Here is a 19133-nt window from a genome sequence, read left to right as displayed (position 1 = left end):
CAGGTCTTTCAACACCCCTCCCGAAATGCGCGGTTCTGGAGTGGGCAAGCACTTCTCATCTTCCACAGTGAAGACAGAGGCAAAAAATGCATTCAGCTTCTCAGCCATTTCCCTGTCATCCTTCACTACTCCTTTTACCCCTTGGTCATCCAAGGGCCCCACTGCCTCCCTGGCTGGTTTCCTGCTTCTAATGTATTTGAAGAAAGTTTTATTGTTGGTCTTTATGTTTTTTGCTATATGCTCCTCATATTCCCTTTTTGCCTCCCTGATCACAGACCTGCTTTTTATTTGCCACAGCCTGTGTTCCCTTTCATCAACCTTCCTGAGATTAGCTTTCCACCTCTTAAAGGAATCCTTTTTACCTTTTACAGCTTCCATTACTTTGTTAACCATGCAGGCTTTTTTCTATACCTGTTTGTGCCTTCCTAACCCGCAGTATATATTTTTTCTGAGCTTCTATGATTGTAGTTTTAAATAGTCTCCAAGTTTCCCCAATGGTTTTGACCCTTTCTACTTTTCCTAACAGTTTCTTCCTCACATGTCCCCTCATATCAGAGAAGTTACCCCTTTTAAAGTTAAAAGTGGTTGTGTCAGTCTTTTTGTGGAACTCCCTATTTATAGAAATGTTAAACTCAATAACATTTGCATATTAATAGGGAAATGAGGTCTCCTAAAATGTTCATATGTCTATATTGTTTATTTGTAATAGTCTTCCAACTATTTATAAAATCCTGACCATGTATTGTAGTAACTTACTTCTTCTTGTTCTCTCAAAATTAAAGTCAATTTGTCCATCTCAGCCGTTTCAAAAGTTTTGTATATCAGTTCTTCTTTAGAAGGTAGCTCACTTTTCCTCTAATACTTAGCATATAAGATTCTTGCAGTAATCACTACACGTATGATAAGGTAAAAATCTTGTCTTTTACAATTTTCTGGCATTACATTCAATAGAAATAGTTCAGGAGTAAATGGTACAGTACATTCTAACATTTTTGGTAAGATTTTTTGGATCCAAGACCAATAATTTTTAACTCTATCACAAGTCCACCAAACATGGAAAAATGTACCAACAGTCGTTTGGCATTTCCAACAATCATTTGGTATATCAGGGTAACACCTTGCTAAAATATCTGGAGTCATATACCATCTATAAAACATTTTATAAATATTTTCCTTATACCAAACTGCTTTGGTAATTTTTACATTTGTTTTCCATACCCATAACCATTGATCTAAATCAATATTATAAGCTAAGTTTTGTGCCATTTAGCCATACAGTTTTTAATTATTTAATCTTGTGTTTTATTTTCCAACATTACTAAGTACAGTTTGTGATCATTTTTTCCTCAGTATATAACAGTTTCTATTATTTTTGAATAAAAACCTAATTTTTAATCTTTGGTATATCTTTATTCTATTTGTACACTTTCCCACCAATTTAAGTCAACTTTTTGTTTTTTAATAGCTTCTAATGATTTTAATTCATTTTTGACATTCAGAAGAACTAGAGGTAGAGAGGCAGCACCAAAGAGTCAAAACCCTGAAAAGGGAGATTAAGCTTCAAAGTAATGCTCAAAATATACAAATGTATTACTATGTATAATATGTCTATCAGGTTTTTGTCATTTTAATGTCATTTTTTCACTCCACTTCTGAGGAAGACCATGGTTTTTTTTGCGTCAAAACTTTTATTTTGGATATATCAACACATTCAACATTACATTACATTTTTTTTTATCACATATCCATTTCTCTTATCTCCTCCCCCCCTTTACTGGCTTCCCGCAATGCTCCTCCCCCTTTCCCATTTATATTTCTCTTTTTCTTTTCCCATTATCATCTTAAATTTCAAGGTAACAATATCTTAATCTAAACATTCCAAACCTTTATATGTTTCTGCCCTTAATAATTATCAAAACAAAGTAAATTACGTTTTACATCCTAGTTTTTTTCCAGATATTCTTTAAAGTCTTTCCATTCTTCAAAAAATTCTGAGTCTTCTTTGTTATTAAGTTTCTTCGTTAATTTGTCCATTTCAGCCATGAATAACACTTTCTGTATCCATTCCCATTTTTCGGGTATTCTATCCTGCTTCCAAGATTGGGCATAAGTCATTCTAGCAGTACTAATCATGTGTTGATTCAAATCACAATAATATGTTTCCATATTTGCAACAGTATTTTGAGGAGTCACATTTTTGTTTTTGGGTAAGGGGTGGTGCTTGAACTATTTTGATCAAACTCACAAGGGTACTTCCCAGGTCCCAGATTCCATCCTCAGATTTTCCAAGCCTGAAGCTTTTATGGTGAGTGAAAATAATTGCTGTGAGTCATAGCTGAGATGGAGGAGACAGACAACCATGGTGACTACCTTTCTAGTGGGTGTGAACTCTTCAGTTTTTCTGATGGTCTTCCTGTTCCTCAGATTTGAAATCCAGTGTTTGATATTACTTACTTTCTACTACAGAAATTTAAGTTAGATTACTTATGGTTGTTCCCCATCTTGATATCCTGCTCTGTCTACCGTTCTAGCTTTCAGGAGGAAAAGCACTTAGCATGAAACTGGAAAAGTTTTTTTCAATGTTTTATGTTCATTACAGAGAACTGTTGGAGTCACTATCTTGGAAACAAAACAGGCAAATTATGTATTAAATTCATTGCTATTTAATGAAAACTATAGTTCTCCTGTATAGTTCTTTAAGGATAGTTCTTTAAGACCCTTTCCGAGTGAGGGAAGGGGTAAATGTGTATTTGTGGAGTAACAGATCTGTTCCCTTACAGGAGTGTCTTTGCTTCCACATATACCACACATATTACTACACATATACACTAGGCAAACATTGCAAAGGCACTACCAACTCCAGTTTTTTCTAACTTAGAGGAAATTTCACTTGGGTAGCAGTGCCTCCCTGGAGCTTCGAGCACTTGGGAAAATTGAGAGTGTGTAACAATATCTAACTTTTAAACTGATGCTTATGTCTCTGGGGCAGGGAGGGATTCAAGAATGTCTAAATGTCATCTGAACACGGTTGTGATGGACTGCACTTTTAGGAAGCTTAGAAGTGCCATACAAACAACTAAAGGACTGTGAAGGGTTAATTCTTTGCAGAAACAGAGAGCCTTGAGTGGTTTAGATCAGGCACGAATCCATCACTTGCAGAAAGATGGAAACAAAAAAACCCATCCCACATTGCTCATGTCATTAAAAAAACAGGCATTGCTACCAAAGCTGAATTGGAGCATAAATTAGGATTAGTTATACCTTGGGTTTTTTTTATTTTCAGCTGAGTCATTTCTTGAATGCAATTAAAGCTACCTCATATTTTTTAAAGTACCCATAGGTACACTTTTATTATTTTTCATATTATACACATACATACATACATAAAACTATAAACAAATAACCACTTACATACATAAGACATACAAAGACATCAGTATATTTTCTTATTACTCTATTACCATATTTAAAAAATTTCTTAAATCACTTCCTATAGGTTTGCTTAAGTTTCTGTATATTATCTTTTTACCATAGTTTCTATTAAACTCAAAGAGATTAATAATACCCCAAAATTTCATTACTTTAAACTATGAATTTATATTGTACCAGTCATACAGTTTTTTCCACGTCTTGTGAAATGTTGGATCTGTTGTCCCTCTCATCAACGATGACAGTTTGTCGTTTTCTGCCATCTCCAACAGTTTATTCACATATTCTTGTTTCTTTGGTGCTTCCATTTGTTTCCAATATTTTGCATATAATATTCTTGCTGCCGTAGATAGATGTACTATCAAATATCTATCCTCTTTATCAAAATCCTTTGGAAATATGTTCAGTAGTAATATTTCCAGCAAAAATAGTATTTTAGATCTCAATATCTCTTGCATTATCTCGTGGATCCATCTCCAGTATCTCTTTGTTACATTGCAAAGCCACCACATATGATAAAATGTACCTATCTTATTTTTACATTTCCAACATTTATCTGAACAATTTTCATTCTGCTTAGCAAGTTTATCTGGTGTAATATACCATCTATAAAACATCTTATACATATTTTCTTTATATGATACTGCCTTAGTTATTTTAATGTTTTTAGACCATATCTGGTCCCACTTTCTCCAAGTAATATTATGACCTACGTTTTGGGCCCATAGAGTCATATTTTGCTTAACTGTTTCATCTACCAGCAGATCCTCTAACAAAATTTTATAGATTTTCTTTATCAGTTTATCATCCGAAAATACAAGAGTTTTTTCTAATTCAGTTAGTCATTAAAACCAGTCTTTTTATCTTTATTATAGATATATTCTAATTGTGTTATATTCCACCAGGACAAGTGTTCTGGCAATTTCAAGCAATCTTTCTCATCCAAAATATCTTGATATCTAAATAGCTCTTCACCTGTAAAGACATTTGGCAAGGTAAATGCTCCCAATGGTACTATGAGTCTCAATTTTTTAATATAAAACCTTCTATAAATTGGTTCCCATACTTTTAATAAAGCTGCTCTTAGCCAATGCTGCTTAAAATATTTCTGTGTTTTGGCTTTCTCATACCATAAAAATGTGTTCCATCCTAAAGCTAAGTTGTGGCCTTCGAATTTCAGTAGCCTTCTGTCTTTCAAAGTAATCCATACCTTTAGCCAGACTAATGCTGCAACCGTATAATATAATAGCCAATTTGGAACTCCAAATCCACCTTTCTCTTTAACTTATTGCATAATTTTAAGTCTTATTCGTGCCCACTTCCCTTGCCAGATAAATTTGGATGTTAGTTGATCTAGCTCTTTAAAAATCTTCTGGTTTTGTAAAATGGGGATTGTTTGAAAAAGAAACATCCATCTGGGTAATATATTCATTTTTATTATTGCAATTCTTCCCATCATGAATAATTGTAAATTTTTCCAACCTTCTAAGTCTTGTTTAGTTTTTCCCCATAATACTTTATAGTTGTCTTCAAAAAAATAACTACAAAGCTACCTCATTGATTGCTCGACCACTGACTGAGGTTGAGCTGTTGATTCGTGATCCAGATGCACAAAGTAAAGGACTAATATCAAAATTCTATTCAAAACTGATCCATCAATCGTGTGATAAATTTTTACCTTACCAAAAAGCATGACAGAGAGATTGCATGATACCTCTGAATGAGGATACATGGAAAAGGTTTTGGAGCTCCACCAGCTTTAAAACTAAATCTATAATGGTGCAGTTCCAGAACCTGAAGATAATGACAAGATGGTATGCAACACCTAAAAATTTTTCTTACATGTCACCTATTCAATCGTCACAGTGCTGGAAAAAATGCCTCCAAGTGGGAGATTTCTCCCACTGCTGGTGGAAATGTGAAAAAATACAGACATTTTGGAGGGAAGTATTAAAAATTATTCAGGAGATCACCAAGATACAAGTACCCTTTGAACCAGAAGTTTTATTTTTAAACACTTGGCCAAAATAATTTTCTGGCAGACCTCACAAAGATACTATCGAAGTCATGCTGGATGCTGCAAAAACAACGATGCTAACAAAAAGGAAGGGAAGGGGGAAGGGGAAAAAAAGGGGGGGAAAGAAAACTCAACCCAAAAAGTTGCTATGGATCCACAAGGGTTAAGCTGACTCTAGATATTATAAAAATGCAAAATTTATTCAGGTGTACACATTTTAAAACTTAGACTCATTAAAAATATACCATTCAGACATAAAAAAACTTCTCAACATTCATACATAGATGGGTTAGTGCTGTGCAACTGAACCAAACGCGTTTCGGCCCCTCAAAGGGCCTTCCTCAGTGGTCACAATTCCAATTACAAATTTGACATACATTCAAAAAATTTTTTACATAAGATGTACATATACAGGAGAAGGCCAGATGTTGTTTCCTAAGTACTGATTGCAAACAGAAAAAGAGGGAAAGGGGAAGCAAAGAAAAATTCATTATAGTTTCCCTTATGTACATTTTTGTTAATTGACAAATACTATATACTAAAAATAAAAATTACCTTCTGTATTGTATATTATTATTCTATAAGATGGGCCTCCAGTTTAGCCAAATAAAGTCCACCAATAATTCTAAATATAAAAGGGAATGAAATAATTTCATAAAGTTATATGTTTCAAAAAAGAATTCATGTTTTATAACCTGGTATCACAAACTTGTGTGAGTTGAATGTATGTCACTCCATCCTGTACAAATTCTGGTATAAGCTACTATACTGGCCACCATATATAGCATTACTAGGGTGATGCAATCACCAATTACTGTACATGTCAATCAGGAGAGATGCATCATAGAAGGAGGGGCAGAAGGAAGGGTAACCATGGAGTAAAGATGAGAGAGGGGTTTTGTACTGACAATTATTCAAATATTTATAAACAGCCCATACAGAATTTATGCAACAAATAAGTCCAGATAATTATAAACAGCAAGTCCAGTCAATCTCCTCATTAAGTCCATGCGGTGCCCATGTTTTCAAAGTGCTGATCCATTCTGGATTTGAATTTTTTAAGAAATTGTTTTTTTAAAAAAAACTATAAAACATGAATTCCTTTTTGAAACATATCACTTTATGAAATTATTTCATTCCCTTTTATATTTAGAATTATTGGTGGACTTTATTTGGCTAAACTGGAGGCCCATCTTATAGAATAATAACATACAATACAGAAGGAAACAACATCTGGCCTTCTCCTGTATATGTACATCTTATGTAAAAAATTTTTTTGAATGTATGTCAAATTTGTAATTGGAATTGTGACCACTGAGGAAGGCCCTTTGAGGGGCCGAAACGCGTTTGGTTCAGTTGCACAGCACTAACCCATCTATGTATGAATGTTGATAAGTTTTTTTATGTCTGAATGGTATATTTTTAATGAGTCTGTTTTAAAATGTGTACACCTGAATAAATTTTGCATTTTTATAATATCTAGAGTCAGCTTAACCCTTGTGGATCCATAGCAAAAACAACGATAGCTTCCTTTTGGAAAGATATTCGGGCACCAACGAATAACACCTGGTACCGAAAATTATGGAACCACTATCTTATGGATGCAGTTACCAACGAATTGTCTTATATTTCTCAAGACTCAAACCAATCGGCATTCATAGGAAAATGGTATCCAATCTTAGACTACCTGTCTCAACAACAATTTGTATCCTCTCAGTGGTCCCAATTCCATAAATGGATCTGAAATACTGTTTATTTTTCTTTCGGTTACTTCTACTGTTTTGGTTCTTTATCTTGTCTATATTCCATCTTTAAGCTGGAGACCTCAGTGCTCAAATATAATAGCACCTAATCAATTGATAAAATGGACTATGGTGAATAGGAAAGTCTGCATTTAAAGTGTTAGAATGGAGTTAATGATATGTCGAAATCAGTTTTTAGTTTGCAGTAACATGGTTGTTTTATATTTGTATTTTTTGTATTTACACTTGTAAGAATTGTTATAAATTTGCATTGTTAATATGAATTTAAAATATATATATTGTTTTAAAAAAACCAAACAACACAGCAGGTGAAGTTATATTATCCTGTGCTCTCTCAGAGTAAGAAGATGTAGGCAGCAGAGGAGTTAAAAACATGTCCTTAAAAACACAAATAGGAAATATTCCTTTAGAGTTTAGCAGAGCTTTCTTATGAAAAAACAGCCTGGGGATTCTGGGGCTGTGGAAGGAAAGTAGAACCCTTTGAGCTTGAGTGATGTCATTAAGGGGCTCCACTGTTTTTATATCCAGGTGTCCAATACACTTCCCAAATAGTTCCACTAGATGTTTCTTAACAAGTGAAGCAGTTTTCCAAGAGGGTACAGTTCCTTTAAACTTGTAGATTTGTAAACAGACATTATTTGGCTGCCAGACAAGTTGGGAGGGAGCCATTCTCTCCCTCTTCCTCTCCTGTTGCTGTGGAGGTAGCTTAGCCAACCCTTCCCTCATAGAACAAATGGCTGGTTGCTTATCACAGCTAGCAACAGCTGGGTTCTTATCACAGCCAGAGGCCGCTTGAGTATTGTTAAAGTTGCATGCTCCATTTAGCAACTTATCCAACTTGGAGTGCAGCAAACGAATCTCTTTAAAAATAAACTCTACCATCCTTGCAGTAAGCAAAAGGAGATTATCGGAGACCTCATTCAATGTTTCAATACTGTCCCCACTCGTTGTTAATGGAGGGATTTCATCTCCCTCGGACACTGTTCTTAAAAGTGGGCTCTGTGGAGAAAGTTCTATCAGATCATCTGCAATCTCCACCAAAGGAGCAAAGTGATTAAAAGTTGAAATTGGGGAGAGTGCATTACAAGGCGACGAAAAATAGTCTCCAATCTTGGCTTGCTTAGTGGCCGGTGGAAAATCAGCCTCCGTTTCTCTCCCCCGCTTTTGGAGCTTCATTTCCAGTTGACTCAAGGTATTTTGTTGCTATATTGTCATATAAGCTGGACAGCAGAAGACTAGAAGATTGCAGTAAGAGCTCACAGTTCATAAAATATGCTGTAGTAATTGCACTCAAGAACAGAAACAGCTGGCACACACAAAGGAATGAAGGTTCTCAAAGGAAAACTTCCCAAGGCTAGAACTCCTCCACTCGTCCTTCAACTTATCAAAACAGTACTAAAAAATAGACTTGAAACAAGCTGCTACAAGCCACTGTATAAAGAAGCAATTATGCTGTGTAAAAGCCGAGCAATAAATTAAGATAGTAAAATCAGCAGATAATTTGCATAGCATTTTAAGTCAGAGCAGCTGCCTCAGCGCCATCTTGAAAGCCTCCCCCAATTGTCATTACAAGTAATAGTGCAAGTTAAAAATGTCTAGGCTCATGAGAGAAGGGCTATGTAAAGTGATAGCTAGAAGAAGCAGCATTCCCCCCCCCGCATAAATGTATTAGATGACTGCAAAATGAAGACATATACTGCCAGATGATGGTTTCTTTGTTGGATCTCTATTTTGTATGCATGCAAAAAATATTTTAAATCAACATTTTAAAATTTAAAAAGGCATCTTGTTAAACAGAGCGTCCAGCTGAAATGCTGAACACCTGCCATCAGAATTATGCATAATATCGATGGCGCAATGATGGCAGACTCCTTTCCCGAGGCTTGGGGAGGGCGCTTCGCACAGCAGCGAAGGTTAGGGGTGGCGCTGGATCGGCGCCTCCATGGGGGGTCAGGGAGGCCTCCCAGGCCATAGGGCTTTTGAGGGTGAGCCTCTTTTCCTGCTATCTGCAGAGGAATTGAGGCTGTCCTCCGCCCTGACAGTCCTCCCCGCTGTCTGCGTCCTCTTAGCAAGGCACAAGATGTGCTGACCCAGTCAAGTGCAGGAGATCTGGTGAAAAAGCGATTACGAGTGTGGTTAAGAAACAATGAACTGTGAGTTAAAATGAGCGAACCGTAAACAGAAGCGTAAATCCCCCCCTCTGAAACCTTTTGAGTGATTGGAATCCTGCTGAGAGAGACACCTCTTGGACGCATTTGCATAAGCAGAGGAGGGAGGAGATAGATAGATAGATAGAGAGAGACAATTGTAAACGGACACTTTGAAGCAAAAATCCCCCCCCAAAAAAACCTTTTGAGTGACTGGAATCGTGCTGAGAGAGGGAGACCTCTCTGACGCATTTAGATAAGCGGATGAGGGAGGAGGGAGAGAGAGAAAGAGACAATTGTAAACGGATACTTGGAAGCGAAAAGCTGTGGGAGATATCCATGAGTATTTAAGCGACTAAACACCGTGTAAGCGATTTTCAGAGCCGGGGAGAAAACTATTTTATATTGGAATTAAAGTGTAAAAATGGCGGACATTCCAAAAAAGTCAGCGAAAACAACTCCGAGAAGAAGGGAAGTGAAAGTTATAGAACTCATAGCAGAAGCCATCAAGCCGATTCTTGAGCAACTTGTTGGTATTAACCATCAGTTTGCCAAGATAAATCAACAACTCGTGTCCCGGCAGCTGCAGTTAGCAGAAAAGATGGAACAGTGGGCTGTCAAAGCAAAAGAAATGGACACTAAAACTAACAGCGATCTCAAAGAGACAAGGAGGGAAAGCATGAGAGAAACAGAAAAGATTTACAAGGACTTAACTCCTTCCCGGCAGATGTTTTTAGAAAGTGTTGTCTTAAATTCGGCTGATAGAAAAGAGCTTGAGCCTTACCTCAAGATCAAGAAGCCTGTGAGATGCCACTGGGCCCCGAGGATGAGACCAAGAAGGAAGAGGCTTAAGATTGGCGGTGTTATCCCTTTGGAGACAGAGGAGGGTTGCAGAATTTCGAGTGAACGTCTAAGAAGCCATCAAGACTTTAGAGAGAATTAGCATAGATGTAAAGGCGGAAGGACTCTGAAAATTGCCCTTACGAAGAGAGCTGGAGGAGATGCTCTGGAAATCTTCTCATAACAAGTAATAAACAAACATATAAGCTTAGAAAGACAGGATCTCACAAAGTATATTGTTTATTAACAGTTTCCCCCCCCCATTACTTACTGTAGTCTAACAGGGTAATGATCTCCTACTCTTGGGTTTTTAGTTTAGTGTGGGTTACTTTTCTTTCTCCTTAGTTGTAGTTCCCCTTCCTTTCTTTTCTTTGTAGTTTATGTAATATTATAAAAAATAAAAAAATCCCCTCCGGGGGTCTTTAAAAAAAATTATGCATAATATCACTCCCTGACATTTTGTGGTTGGTCCTACCTCCTGAGACAGTCATTTTGTGTTTGGTTTTACCTTCTGTGGCAGCCATTTGGTGACTGCACCCACCACCCTGTGTCAGAATTCCAAAGGTTCCTGCAAGAGGAAAAAGGTTGGGGGCGCCTGACTTAGGTGTTACAGGAAGGGTTGCCAATCCCCAATTGGAGCCCCTCCCCCCCCGCTTCAGGGCTATCAGAAAGCATGGGGGGCGGGAATACTTGCTGGGCACTCCATTATACCCTATGGAGACTGGTCCCCATCTCTCTATATAATAATTCTCTGTTGGTGGTGGCACGTTGCTGAACATTCCACACGCTCCCATATCAATAGGCTCCCTGATGTGTCACTCAGAAGCTGTCCCTATCCACTGGCTGCGTTGCCTGAATCTCGCCTCCAACATTCTAAACATTTTGTTGTTCCTCTCCCCCCATAACCAGTCGGAACACAGAGGTCATTTACATATGCGGCCTGATTGGCCTTTGCCTCTAACATTCTAAACAATTTGCTGTTGCTGTTGGGAGTCACTAAATGTATCCTGAGGTAAAATACATATCCCAATCTTCCCTTAAATGGTCACTGGAGTTGCCAGTCTCCCTATGGGGCCTGGAGATCTCCCAGAAATCACTGTGTTCCCCAGCCACAGCAAATCATTTCCCCTACAGAAAATTTCCCAGCTATTACAACTGATCTCCGGATGACCAAGATCAGTTCTCCTGGAGACAATGGCTACTTTGGGCAGTGGACTCTATGGCATTATACCCTGCTGAAGCCCCTCCGCACCCCAAACCCTGCCCTCCCCAGGCTCTAGCCCTCAAATCTACATATATTTCCCAACCCAGAGTTGGCAACTGCGTAATTGGCTATGGAACCACTTTCCAGACCCTTGGAACCCAGAAAACATGGCATAGGAGGAGGTGCTATTCTACTTTAGCTGCCACTGCATAACACCCCCCTCCCCCTCAAAAAATAAGTCAGAGGTAGAGGGAACCATACTTGTTACAATGAGGCTGTCCTCCCATACGACCCACTTGGGGCAGCAAAATTTGAGGCAGCCCTGCCTTATAGCTAAGCAAAAGGAAAGAAACATGGCTTGCCTCCCTCTATTTTCCCCTTCCCTCTGCGACCCCACAAGCCAGGACACTCATCTGGAGCTTCCTTCTACAGCTCATTGTATTTCTCCCCACAATGGGCCTTACTCCTAGTCTATATCTATATAATAAAGTCCCCTCACCGTAAAATCAAAGCCCAGGCCAAACCGCTGGACCTAGAGACACCAAATTCAGGGAGAGCGCTCCTACCATGATGTAGGTGCTCGCTAAGATAGGATTTTTAGAAATTCAAGCCCTAAGTGGGTCAAAAAGGGGAGAATGTGCCCCCATTGATTCCTATGCGGCTGCCAGGCAGCTGCCTCTCTGCACCCCCCACTCTCTGACTGGTCAGCTGCAGAACTCAGTGTTCTGAGGTAAAAAAATACCCAACAGTTATAGAGGACTGCGGAGAGCTAATGACAGTTGAGAAAATCAGGAATGGCCAAGAACCACCTGTTAGGTGATGCAAAGCTGCTGGCCCAGCCTCTCTGATGGCTTCCAACACACTCCCCCCACATCCTACACCTTAGAGGCAGTTGTCTGTCAGGTGCAGCCCCACCTCCACAGTGACTTCTAATACTCCTCTCCTCCCCCTCCTACACGGGACAGGCAGCTACCTGTCAGGTGTAGGAGAGGAGGTGGGATGGCTTCCAACACACTCCCCCCACCTCCTACACCTAACAGGCAGTTGTCTGTTAGGTGCAGCAGTGTTTGCAGGGTGCTTAAAGCCACGAGGGAGCCTGCCCCAGCAGTAACGCCTTAGTGATCCTGCCAGCCCTGCCTCCACAGTGGCTTCTAATACTCCTCCCCCCTCCCCATCCTACACAGGACAAGCAGCTCCCTGTCAGGTGTAGGAGAGGAAGTGGGATGCTTACAGCCACCGAGGAGGTTTGCTCAGCAGGATTGCCTTAGCACTGCTGCTGGGCCAGCCTCCCCAATGCCTTTAAATACAATCCCCCCCAACACCAGATGGGCTGGTGTCTGTCAGGTGTAGGAGCAGGGCCAGGGTATTAATGTTTATGGGGAGATAGTAAAGGACATTTCTAGGAGCCATTTTGATGTGTGTCTCCCTCATGAGCCTGAAGAAATGTCCACCACATCACCACTCCTTCACACCAACTCCCCCTTACACCTCTCACCTCTTACTGCCCCCAAGAAAGCTCCTGGCAAACGTCAAGCCAGATACACCAATGCTACAAGGAGGAGGCAACTTAGGAATGTGGAACTGAGCTGCACAGGCCAAGTACCAGCAAGATCACCCTGAGGCGCTCAGAACAATACAGTCTCCATATGAGCAAAACAATCCAGGAACACAAGTAGAAAGGCCATCACTTTCGTGGAAGGTAGCAGGAGTTGACTTAACATACAACTGCTTCTTAAATGGACAGTTCTATCTGGCCTGCTCCAGAGTGAACTCACCAAGCAGCCTGGTGATCCTAGCACCTGAGGGCAGAACCACCAATATGGTCTAGAGAGAGGTCCTTCAGTAGAAGAAAAAAAGTACATATATCTCACTTCATTTCTTACACTACAGTCTTCTCCATTAAAATTCCTACAACAAATATCACATTTCAGATTTCACATCATCAGTATTATAACTGGATTTACGGAACTTAAATACCGTAGCGAAGCACGGGTAGTAGTCTGGTAAGGTATAAGGGAGAATCGATCTGTGGGCATCTGGGATTCTGGGGGGGGCTGGTTTTTGGTTAGAGGCACCGAATTTTCAGCATAGCTGCTTGTGCCTCTCCTAAAACCCAAAAAACCCCTCCCAAGTTTCAAAAAGATTGGACCAAGGGGTCCAATTCTATGAGCCCTCAAAGAAGATGCCCCTAATCCTCCATGATTTCCATTTAAATGCAATGGCAGCTCACTCAGAATTTGCTTCAGAGGTCCCTCTCCCAGTGCCACTCTTTCTACTCCCAGAGCCTCTTGGTAAGTCCCCAGCCTGCTTGTCAGTCTCACCTAGGAACCCTGGTTACAGGTAAGGTGATAGTTACAATACAGAGCAAAAGCAAAGAAAGGCCTTACAACAGACTGTGCTCCAGATTCTATTAGTATCTCTGTTCCTGTTGGCTGTTTCCTTTCTGGTAGCCAGAACAGTGAGTCTGAAAGCTACACCTCAGAGTGAAGAGAGATTTTTGCTTTCCAGGGCTCTCTGAAACATATTTGCATGGGATTTTTGCAGATGTAGTTGCTTGTACCCCTTTCAGCTCTGATTCCAGGGTTTTGACAGTTCAATGACAGAATGCTGTTCAAACAAAGTCAATTGTTTGGATGAATTTCAGTTGTTGCAGTCTGACAATGTGGACAAGTTGCTTGGAGAGTGTGGCCTACCACGTCCCTGCTTAGCCTTGCCCATTTCAATTTATTTCAGCATCCCTAAGGGGTATGTCTGGTGGGATTGGGGAGGTGGTGTTATGATGCTTCATGGGAGAAGTTTGCCATCCAAGCTTATTTGGAAGAGGCATTAGTGAGACTGTTCTTGAAGATGCTTCCTTGGTCCCTTATGGGTTTTTTGTCAGATAGTTCTAATGGGATGGATGAAAATCAATAAACGGAATCAGTCTTGTCAAAACTGAGGTAATGTTGGCTGACAATTGGGTTGAGCAATGAAGAAACATACTGTTAGCAATGAACTAAATTTCCTATAAAATATCAGGTTTGCTGTTTCGGATGCTATGAGACTTGTTGCTATAGAAGGACATCCAGGATTCAGTTACAGCACCTAGTGACTTCAACTAACTTTTGTTGGTAGCCTGCTGTATCCCTTTCTGTAAAAATGAAATCTAGCTACAGTTAATCCCTTTCGTGTCCAGGCTGGTGAAGTTTCCCCTGTTTAAAGAAGGGAGGGTATTGGACACTGGTAGAGGGGATTTACAAAAGAGATCAGCAGAATATAGTTATTATTGACTATAATTTGTACCTGTCTAATATAAATTTGCAGAGTTGTGGAGATAAATGATATACTGGAATGGGCATCTGAAATAAGTTTTCTCCCTGTATTTTTGTGTGTAATTTTTCCAAACGCTACTAGCTATTTAAATATCAGAGGAACAAACTAAAATAATGAACCAATAGGTTCTGTATGATTGGTGATGCATTATAAGAAAATTGTTCAGTTAAATAAAATTTTAGGTAGTTCCCAATCTGAGTGTTCATCTATCAAAATAGAAAATATAGTTTTATCATTATCCTCTAATTTATCTCATTTGCAGTATGAACTTCTTCAGATCCAAGCAGAATATGACTGGAAACTAAAATCAGCTGAAAATGCAATTGTCAAACTGCAAAAGAACTCCGAGTCCATTGTGGTAAGAATGTGTAATTGGATCACTGACTCACTTGCCAGTGATGATTGCATCAAGGTCACTATGTTGAACCCTATGTAAAAAAACCCAAAACCCCTTTCCTATCTATATACTATTTCCCAAACTCTGTTCCCCATGTGGATACTTATTTCAACCTATGGAGGGCTCACTCTGCCCCAAAGTTTTTTCTGCAAACTCAGGGGACTCTCTGGTTCTGCAGAAAAATCCAAAAAGTAAAAAACGAAACAAAAAACCCTTCAGGGATGGTTAAATCCCCCCCAGTACCTTTTGAAATGGCCTCTGCCGGGATCTACATCAGGCATAAATGGTGAGAGATTGGAATGTTCGGGGGGTGGGTGGGTTTCTAACTGGCTCTGTCAGTAAAAGGCAGGGGGAGTGGGAATGGCCCTTTCAGGGAGGGAGCCTTGAAGCCAGGCCTGAACAAGGTTGCCAGTGCCAGGCTGGGGAATTCCTAGTGGTTTTGTGGTGGACTCTTAAGAGGGCTGGATTTGGGGAAGGGCCATGGCTGGGTAGAATGCCACAGAGTCCACCCTCCAAAGCAGCCATTTTCTCTGGGGAGCCAGATCTCTGCTGTCTAGAGTTCAGTTGTAATTGTGATGCAGGTTTACAGGCCCCACTTGGAGGTTGGCAACCCTAGGCCTGGCAGCAGTCTAGGGTTGCCAGGTCCCTCCCCCCACCACTGGCAGGGGATGGGGAGGAGGGCTGCCAGATCAAGGCTGGGAAACTCCTGGAGATTGGGGGGGGTGGACCCTGGGGAGGACAGGGACCTCAGTGAGGTACAATGCCATAGAGTCCACCCTCCAAAGCATCTATTTTCTCCATGGGAGGTTATCTCTGTAATCTGGAGATGAACAGTAATTCCAGGGGATCCTCAGGTCCCACCTGGAGGCTGGCATCCCTAGGCAGCACCCTCTGGGTGTCTTGATAACACCTGATATGCATGACTCTAGTAGGCCCAGCTGGTTGCTACTGTTCATCAGCAGCCACCCTATGAAAGACAGTGTGGTTTAGCAGTTAGAGCTTCAAAGTAGGGTCTGTAAGATCCAAGTTCAGATCCCCATCTTGTGGTGGAGCTGACTGGGTGATTTTGGACCAGTCACATACTTTCAGCCTAGCCAACCTCATAGGGTTGTAGTGCAGATAAAAAGGAGGAGAGAATAATATAAGCTGCTTTGGTCCCCATTGTGGGGAAAGACTGTAATTTTCCTAGGTAGAGGCTGTGGGGGAGGGGGGTGGAGATGGAAAGCTGAAGACAGAGAGGCAGATAAAGGTAGGTGGGCTGTTGGGTGGGAAGGAAATAGGCTTGCCAAATCCAGGTTGAGAAATTCCAGCGCCGCCGGGCTCCAGGAGCTCTTCTCCGATGCGCGCGCTGTGCAGGGTGGGGGAAGAAGTAGGTGGGAAGGTGGGGGAGTGATTGGGTCAAAAAGAGAGAGTGATGGGGGCAGAAAGAGAAAGAGCGTGAGAGAGGTAGGGGGAGAGAGGAGGAAGCAAAGGGGTGAGGAATGGGATAACCATCCTGCAAGTTTCTTGTGTGTCTCCACTTGTCCCTGTCTATTTGAGATATTTGACTAACTAAACACAATTTAGAGCAAAGTGGGGCATATTTATATTCTTACAATTTTGCCTGGGGTATGAGGAGGGGAGGAACTTTAGACCAGTATAATGTCATAGAGTCCACCCTCTAAACCAGCCATTTCCTCCACGAGAACTACCATTGCCAGCCTCCAGGTCAGGGCTAGAGAGCACACAGAATTACAACTGTTGTCCAAGTGACAGAGATGAGTTCTCCTGTATAAAATGGCTGCTTTGGAGGGTTGAGTCTATGGCATTATACCCTGTTGAGGCTGCTTGCCTTCCCAAGCATCACTGTTCCAAGGCTCCACCCCCAAATCTCCAGGTATTTCCCAACCTGGAGCTGGCAGCCCTAAATTGAATTGATCTCTGTAGCTGGAAGATCCGTTGTGATTCCTAGAGAGCTACCACTGCTGCTGTGGGGGGAGAGGAAGCAGGCAGGAGCCTGGGAGAGTGATGGGGGCCGAAAGAGAGATTGCTGGGGTGGGGGACAGAAAGAGAGAGAAAGAGTGATGATTTGGGAGGCAGAAAAACAAAGAGAATGATGATGGGTCAGAAAGAGAGAGGAAGTAACATGCATGGAGTAAGAAAAGGAGGGCAGAAGGGAGAAAGAGTGTGAGAGAGGTAGGGGGAGAGGGGAGGAAGCAAAGGTGTGAGGAGTGGGATAACCATCCCGCACATTTCTTTCAGGTCTCCACTTGTAGTTTTCTATTGGCATAAACTTTCTCTTTGGCAAAGTGTTTTTCTCTGTACCTCTGTTAATTATTAGGCTGTTACAAAAGGATATGTGCTCTTTTCTGAATAGAAAAAATAGCCAAAAGATTTTATCTCAGCAAGTAATTGCAGATCTCCTTTCTGTCCACCCACTTTTCCTACTCTCCTTCCTCTTGCTCTCAATTTCCTTCTCAAAATGGTCTTGGCACCACAGATGTGACCCTGTAAGTTAAGGCCACAATCTGCAAGTTAACAAGTATTCTTATTTACTCCCCACCAAGTTTGTAAACCTTTGCTCTGTCCCCCAATGTTGTGGCTCATCACACCCCCAGGCGCGGGAAATCTTCTAAGGATTTTTGAGTGAATACCTTTGCCATCTCAGGCATACTTCTTCCAAAATGAGAGTACTTGCTAGTATCAAAGCTTCAAAATGGGGGGTGGGGGTGGAGTAGGTTCAATCATTTGTTGTGGAAACAGTTTAATGATATCATTTGGCAGATGCACTTCTGAGGTATGTTTTTACTTGATATGATAGACTTCTCATAGGGTATAACAATTCTCATTACAATAATATTGACTAACGCAATTCATTTTCACTTCTTGGAAGTTTATTGTGTCACACAAACTTTTTGGCAGTGTTCTAAGGAATGTGAAATATTCTCCATTCTTAGTGAAGGGGGTATCTGCTTCCATGAAGACATTTAGAACCTTGCTACCTTTCACAAATGCCTTTGATCTGATATCCAGAGTGCCTAATGTTTTACCTGAGGACACCAGGGACAGATATTCTCCCATTGACCTGTTGTGTCAGATTTTTATATGGCAAGCTTGTCTGGTCAGGAGCTTGACAGCTGCTAGATCTCTGAAGTGGAAGGTGATGTTCTTTACCTCTGACATTCATTGCCTATTTTCACTGTCCCTTCTGCTTTTTCTCTCCAGCAGCCATTCTCTTTCTTTTGCACCACATCATAAATTATGGCAGTACAATACTCTGCCATATGCACTAGTACCATTTATCAAATGGTTGTTTATAGTGTCCAGTTCTCCATGTAACCCCTTGGTAAACCAGCTGTCTGGTCTGACTTTGGAACTGTAATCTTTGGGGCGTGTGCGTGCGTATGCATGTGCACGTCTTGGGTGGGCCTACAAGTAGTCACTCAGACAGAAGAATTTTTTTCTCAGGCTCCAGTACTTCCCCCAATAATTTCAAAGACATCTTTAAACTGAGACAACTATATATTAAGACTATGAGACCACTTGTATCTTCCCATTTATTATTTCACACTGATGTACAATGCCTCTTCGCTTCCTCCCCACCCAATATTTCTGGTATAGGCTTATTTGATTGTTACTGGAAGAGGGGTCAATGTTGACACTCATTTACCAAGTAGCAATTTACCATAGGGTACATTGAGCCACGTGGCAAGTTAGTTAGTCATGGCTAAATGAGGAGCAGTTTTCCAGCCAGGAAGGGAGGTGCAGAATACAGTCGTCACTCTTCATGAGGTGATTCCTGTCCTCTTCAATTAATGGGCCATAATGAGGAATCCTAGGGATGCCAGCCTCCTGGTGGGATCTGGAGATCCCCTGGAATTACATCTTATCTCTGGACTACAGAGGAGAAATGGAATTCATGCTTTGAAGGGTGGACTCTATGGCTTTGTACCCCACTGAGGTCTCTTTCCTTCCCAGGCTCCATCAGCAAATCTCCAGGAGTTTCCAAACCTGGATCTGGCAACTCTACCCCCCCCCATCCCCT

General features: G+C 40.9%; 1 protein-coding gene across 1 annotated transcript in view; it reads left to right on the top strand.

The window, feature by feature from the left end:
- LOC107118312 (tripartite motif-containing protein 16-like protein) overlaps positions 1-19133 on the top strand; it is a 37033-nt gene that overhangs the window by 3217 nt on the left and 14683 nt on the right. Inside the window, exon 2 of the mRNA XM_015420616.1 lies at positions 14975-15070. Coding sequence (XP_015276102.1) covers positions 14975-15070 — 96 coding nt within the window. The remainder of the gene's footprint in view (positions 1-14974; positions 15071-19133) is intronic.

Source organism: Gekko japonicus, unplaced genomic scaffold, assembly GCF_001447785.1.
Source record: "Gekko japonicus isolate JY-2015 unplaced genomic scaffold, Gekko_japonicus_V1.1 scaffold973, whole genome shotgun sequence".
Classification (NCBI taxonomy): Eukaryota; Metazoa; Chordata; class Lepidosauria; order Squamata; family Gekkonidae; genus Gekko; species Gekko japonicus.
The sequence above is the reverse complement of the archived record's forward strand: the minus strand, read 5'-3'. Positions and strand labels throughout refer to the sequence as shown.